This window comes from Festucalex cinctus, chromosome 1, assembly GCF_051991245.1.
Source record: "Festucalex cinctus isolate MCC-2025b chromosome 1, RoL_Fcin_1.0, whole genome shotgun sequence".
Lineage (NCBI taxonomy): Eukaryota > Metazoa > Chordata > Actinopteri > Syngnathiformes > Syngnathidae > Festucalex > Festucalex cinctus.
Window position 1 is genome coordinate 61,004,659 of NC_135411.1, and position 5,709 is coordinate 61,010,367.

A 5,709-nucleotide genomic window follows, 5' to 3' on the forward strand; every position below is an offset into this window, starting at 1 on the left:
TGTCAATAATTAATCCCGTGACAGTGAAGCTCCGACTACCGCCCTCGCTCAAAGTGCATCCGGTGTTCCACGTTTCCCTCCTCAAGCCTGAGACCCCCAGCCCGCTGAATCCACCTGCACCAGCTCCGCCTCCTCCCCGAGTGGTCGATGGTGATCCGGTCTACACGGTCAAGGAAATTTTGGACTCAAGGCGCAGGGGCCGGGGTTTCCAGTACCTGGTCGACTGGGAGGGCTACGGACCTGAAGAGCGGCAGTGGATCCCCCGCTCCTGGATCCTGGACCCGTCGTTACTAGACACCTTTCATGCAGCACACCCAGAAAAACCAGGTGGTCCGCCAAGGGGCGTCCGTTAAGGGGGGGGTACTGTCATGGTTCGGTTCTCAGCCCTGTTGTGCTCTTATGTTTCAGTGCCAGTAACGAGGGGGGCGTTCCCCAGCGCCACACCTGCTACACATTTGCAATCAAGACTTTAAAAGGACTCTGAGCAGCACTGCCCGCTGTCGGATTATTATTTGCTCACCATTGTGTCCAAGTGTTCTCCGCGTTTTCCTGTTGGTAAAGTTTTGAATCTGCTGTCGTCCTAGGTTTAGTTTCGTATTCACGTGTGTGTATCCGCGTCGCCTTTTGTTGTCCTTCCGTGTTTGATTGATATCGTGTAAATATTTCGTGTAGTCCTTGCCGGTGGCAAGTGTTTTGTTTTCTATTCGGTCCTTGCCTTTTGCAAGTGTTTTTGTTACGTTAGTGTTCCTTGCCTTTTGCAAGTGTTTTTGTTACGTTAGTGTTCCTTGCCGTTTGCAAGTGTTTTCAGTTACGTTAGTACTCCTTGCCTTTTGCAAGTGTTTTGTGTAATTCTCGTAGTCTTGCCTGCGAGCAAGCTTTGCTTCTTCGGTTTGTCAAAAATAAATCGAGATTGTATTTTTCCTCCTCTGAGCCTGCGTTTCTGGGATCTGTTTTTTCGTCGAGTCGTAACACAAGGTCCCATTCGTGAGGGATTATTGTCTAAAAGGTATGACTTGTCATTTGTTTACTTTAATGACTATATATAAGAGAATTGTCTTTAATTAATCACACAATGTGCTGGAGGTGGGGTGGGCGTGGCTTTCCTCTGCACTGCCGCAGCTTTTGGGGGGCCCTGGGGGGCTGTGCTCTCATTGTTGTCCACGGTCGACGGCTCCCCTCTTTGGTTGAAGTTCTTATGCATTTCAGATTTATGCATTTCCTCTGGTCTCTTGAGATCTCCCTAATTTGTTGGAATTTAGAGGTTTCTGGGGTTCGTGTAAGATTCTGGTTTTATAACCATATGGGTGGCAGGCGGTGTTTATGGTCTCCTGACCTTCTGAACTTCAAGACTCTGACGAGAGTATCCCGTTAAAGTGAAGGGTAATGGGATTTTCATTAGGTTTCAGGTGAACTAATGTGCACAAATTCACACGAATTCATATGCATGCACACGCGCGCGCACACACAAAAGCGCACATTAAAAAAAAAAAGAGAGTGCAATGATGATGACATGTTGAATCAGTAAGACTGCCGAATTCACAATTCTGAGCTCTCAAAATAATAATAATAATAATAATAATCATCATCATCTGCAAACTACAGATAGTTTTCACTAGGGGCATTTTACTGTGGTTGTAATAGCTCTGATCAATTAACTTTGTCACTGCATATTTAACACTGAAATTTACTGCATAGCTAGCATGTCGTAGCAATGAGCAAGGCTATTACTGAACAAGCAGATGATAACCATACCTGCACAAACACTGGAGTCGCTCATATTGGTTCTGGATTTTCAGCTGCTGGACGATTTCCACCGACGGAATGTAGAGAGCACATATGTGTCTTCGGTGAATTTTTGTCACATAAATTCCTGCTGCTCCTGATGCTTGAAGCCAGCGTAGACATTACTCTGGAAACTCCCTTCATTCAGTCCCGGTCACAACATCGCCAGTCACATAGCGACAGCAGGGCTGGACTGGCACAAAAAAAATAAATCAGCCCTGGCACTTTGATTTAAGCTCACCGGCCTGGTCCGACTCCTGCCTAACATGTAGTTCTGCCACTGATGTTATTGATGATTTTTCAGTTTGCTATATATATATTCAAACTGGATTAAGGGACTGGTCCCTCTAAATTGTTGGCCAGTCTCTTGGGGACAATGTAGGGAAATAATTAAAAAGAACTGCGTCGCCTCCAAAACAGGCCGGCCCACTGAGCATCTGCCCTGTATGCAGATGGCCAGTCCAGCCCTGAGCGACAGACACCAAAGCAGCCGAGTTTTGTTGTGACCATAAAACCTTTGTTAAGGATATTTATAGTGAAATAGCGAGTCAGTTCGCAAGTTTTGCCTCGTACAAATACACTCCCCTACCTGTGTGCAGCTCCGTTGCTTGTCCGAAAGTAAAATGGCCTCCGCACATGCGTTGTTCTAAAAATAGTAGTTTGTGCATAACTGTGAACAGCTCTATTGATTGAACAATTCTCCTTTTAGTGTGGCGGCATTGGATCAAACCATTTCTGAATGGAAAAGCTGGGGGAGGGGGGTATATTCTAAACACACTTTTTGTAAACACTATACATGGATAGATTATAAGGGACATTCATAATGTTTTGAATTTAATATTGATCAAGTCATTTGCAACAAGGGTATCAAGGGATTTGGTCCAGGTGGCATCTGCAACTCATTACTACCCCGCAAAACCACCTATGCATTAATACAGCAATCAAAATATACGTTATCTTGCATGATTGCACAGTTTGTCAGTTCATACTGTAGCAATATTTTTGGCGTAACAATTATCAAACAACAGATATGATACAGTATTTGTACACCTTCACAGTGCCTGATAATTCAAACGTGTTTTTCTTTTTTTTAAATACTGTATACATTTACATAAAAACTTTCATTGTGAAGTCAAGCTGGCTTCATTAATTATTATCGACAAATTATTTCCCATCAGAAGAAAAAGATCAAACAACACAAAGTGTAGGTTTTACAATCCGTTATAATTGGGTGCCGTTATACATTAACACAAACTTTTTCTCCACAAACGGAGACAACAAAACACGAACAAGGAGGCACGCACGTGACAGTCTATGTCAAATGTCAGCCGATCATCGACGTCTGGACTGAACGTAAACCGAGCTGTACACGCCGTCAACCTTTGGGCAGAAGCGCTTGGTGTGGGCTTTGGCCCCAGTGGCGCCGCACAGTGGACACACGTACTGGCGCAGGAAGGGGCACAGAACCTCTCCAGCAAGATTCTTCAGCCAGTGAGAACTGTAGACAAGTTCACTCTCCCCGTTGTGCTTACAAAAACTGCAGCTCATGCTCGCACCTGCATGAGACGGAGGCTCCTGCTCGGGTCTCTGCTGACGTGACGTCCCTCCTCCCAAGCCAGAGACGGTCAACAGCTCTGTCTGTCGTCCGGAGAAGGAGAAGTCTCGGTTTGGACCTTCAGCAAAAACAGCTGCAGCACCTTTGACCTCGGGCTCGCTTCTTTCTGCGAGCGCGTTGATGCTCACAGACGCCAAAGCCTCGCCGAAGTCATCGTCCGAGTGTCGAACTTCGGAGACCGCTGGGCGAGACTGCATGGAGGTTTCCCCATCCTGGATTCGTTGGATTGTCACCGACAGACCCATGTAGTCTTTCCAAGGCTGAAAAAGTTTGCTCTTAGTAGGCTCCATGATGGGAAGCTCCCGAACTAAATAACTCGTGTTTTCTGGCACAATTAACTGCTCCCTCGTCCGTGGCAAAGCAAGTGACTGTGGATTTTGCCCCGCCCCTCTGGCGGCGCGGTCTCTGCCGTCGGGCTTTGATAGTTAATTGAGTACGCGTGCGCCTCACGCATGGGGCCCCACAGACACACGCCGAAAGAAAAACAAAAAAAGACACGTGATACTAAAGCCCCGCCCAACTCTTGAAGCAACCCTGATGCTGAGACTGATGATGTGAGTGGGTCATTACAGAATTGGAGCACATTTTTTTGCACTCACTGACATTTCAAATCATCCATGCACAAAATTCACAAACATGCGCAAGTGCTATTTTTAGCTTTACTGAGACTAAAAATGGAACTCAAGTGCTTTATTAATTTTTATTTTTTTTCTTCCACTGGCAATGAATCCACTACATAGTGGATCATTTTTCATTCTCCTCACAGGACGGGTTACAGAAGTGTGGAACTGCCAATGTGGACTAAGCATTTTTGACCGGAAAATGCCTTTAAATGTAGCCTACTTATTTGTTAAATGCTCAAAAATTAGCATTTTTCACCATAAATACCAAGGGGCATTGATTTCCACATGCACAAGTAACAGATTTATTTATTTATTTATTTATTTATTTATTTATTTTTGCGTTTGATCTACATCATGTCAATACTGTACATTTTAAAATTAAGTAAGTAAACATTATTTTTATTTTGACATTATGTCTGCAGTACCTGATTTCTATTTGACATTTTTCCTATGGAGGACCAAAACTGCCAAAATTCAAAATAAATAAATGACTAAATAAATAAATAAATGACTAAAAGTGAAAATAAAAATATAAAAATATATAATTCGAAAATTATATATATAAAAAAATAAGTATAAATGGAAATAAATCCGTTTTTATTTTCACTTTTAGTAATTTATTTATTTAATCTTTTATTTATCTATTTATTTAGTCATTTATTTTATTTATTTAGTCATTTATTTACCTATTTAGTCATTTGTTTATTTAATCATTTACAGTATTTAGTCATTTATTTTTAATTTTGGCACTGCCAAGTCAAAATGTTATTCAAATGAGGGGGCGGTCCGAAGCGTGTCTTGGGTTGGACTCTGCTGTTGCAAAGTGCCTGTCATTGGTCGCGTGAGCAGCACGGCGAACAAGGAAGTCTTGCCGTCTTGCAATGGAGAGCTCCAGCAATGGACGACTATCTTGCCCACTGTCTGCTCTCACTTGTTGTCTAGCAAATCAAGTCGCAAGTTGAGGTGGCGGCGGGGTCCAACTCAAGACACACTTAGGACCGCCCCCTCATTTGAATAACATTTAGACTTGGCAGTGTGGCCCAAAACTGCCAAAATTCAAAATAACTAAATTACTAAATTAATGACTAAATACATAAATAAATGACTATATAAAATACTAAATAAATAGCTAAATTACTAAATTAAAAAAAGACTAAATAAATAAATAAATTACTAAAAGTGAAAATAAAACCGGATTTATTTCGGATTATTTTGGATTTATTTAATTTTTTGGATATAATTTTCTTATATTTTTTTATATTCATTGTTATTTTCACTTTTAGCCATTCACTTAGTCATTTATTTATTTTGAATTTTGCCAGTTTTGGTTGGTCCTCCATATTTGAGGGCCTTGTAAGGTACAGTCATTAAATAAATAAATAAATAAATAAATAAATAAATAAATAAATAAAACTGTTACTTGTGCATGTGCAAATCAATGCCCCTTGGAATTTATGGTGAATGATCAGTTTTGAGCATTTAACATATAAGTAGGCTACATCTAAAGGCATTTGCCGGTCAAAAATGCTTACTCCACATTGGCAGTTACACAAATGAAGAACCATTTTCCAAGCACATGCTGATTTTATCCTATTTTTTTCTGTAAAAAAATACATGCAGATTGTGTTTATTGTACATTGAATCCCAGTAAAATTCAGCAGCAGTTACCATCTATTGTACATTCAATAC

At 41.4% G+C, this 5,709-nt stretch overlaps 1 protein-coding gene across 1 annotated transcript; it reads right to left on the reverse strand.

The window, feature by feature from the left end:
* Window positions 1–3,019: 3,019 nt before the first annotated feature.
* LOC144003349 (nanos homolog 3-like) lies at window positions 3,020–4,023 on the reverse strand. Its single transcript, XM_077499507.1, has one exon. The coding sequence runs from the start codon at window positions 3,685–3,687 to the stop codon at window positions 3,115–3,117; it is 573 nt and encodes a 190-aa protein (XP_077355633.1). The 5' UTR covers window positions 3,688–4,023; the 3' UTR covers window positions 3,020–3,114.
* Between the last annotated feature and the right edge of the window lie 1,686 nt (window positions 4,024–5,709).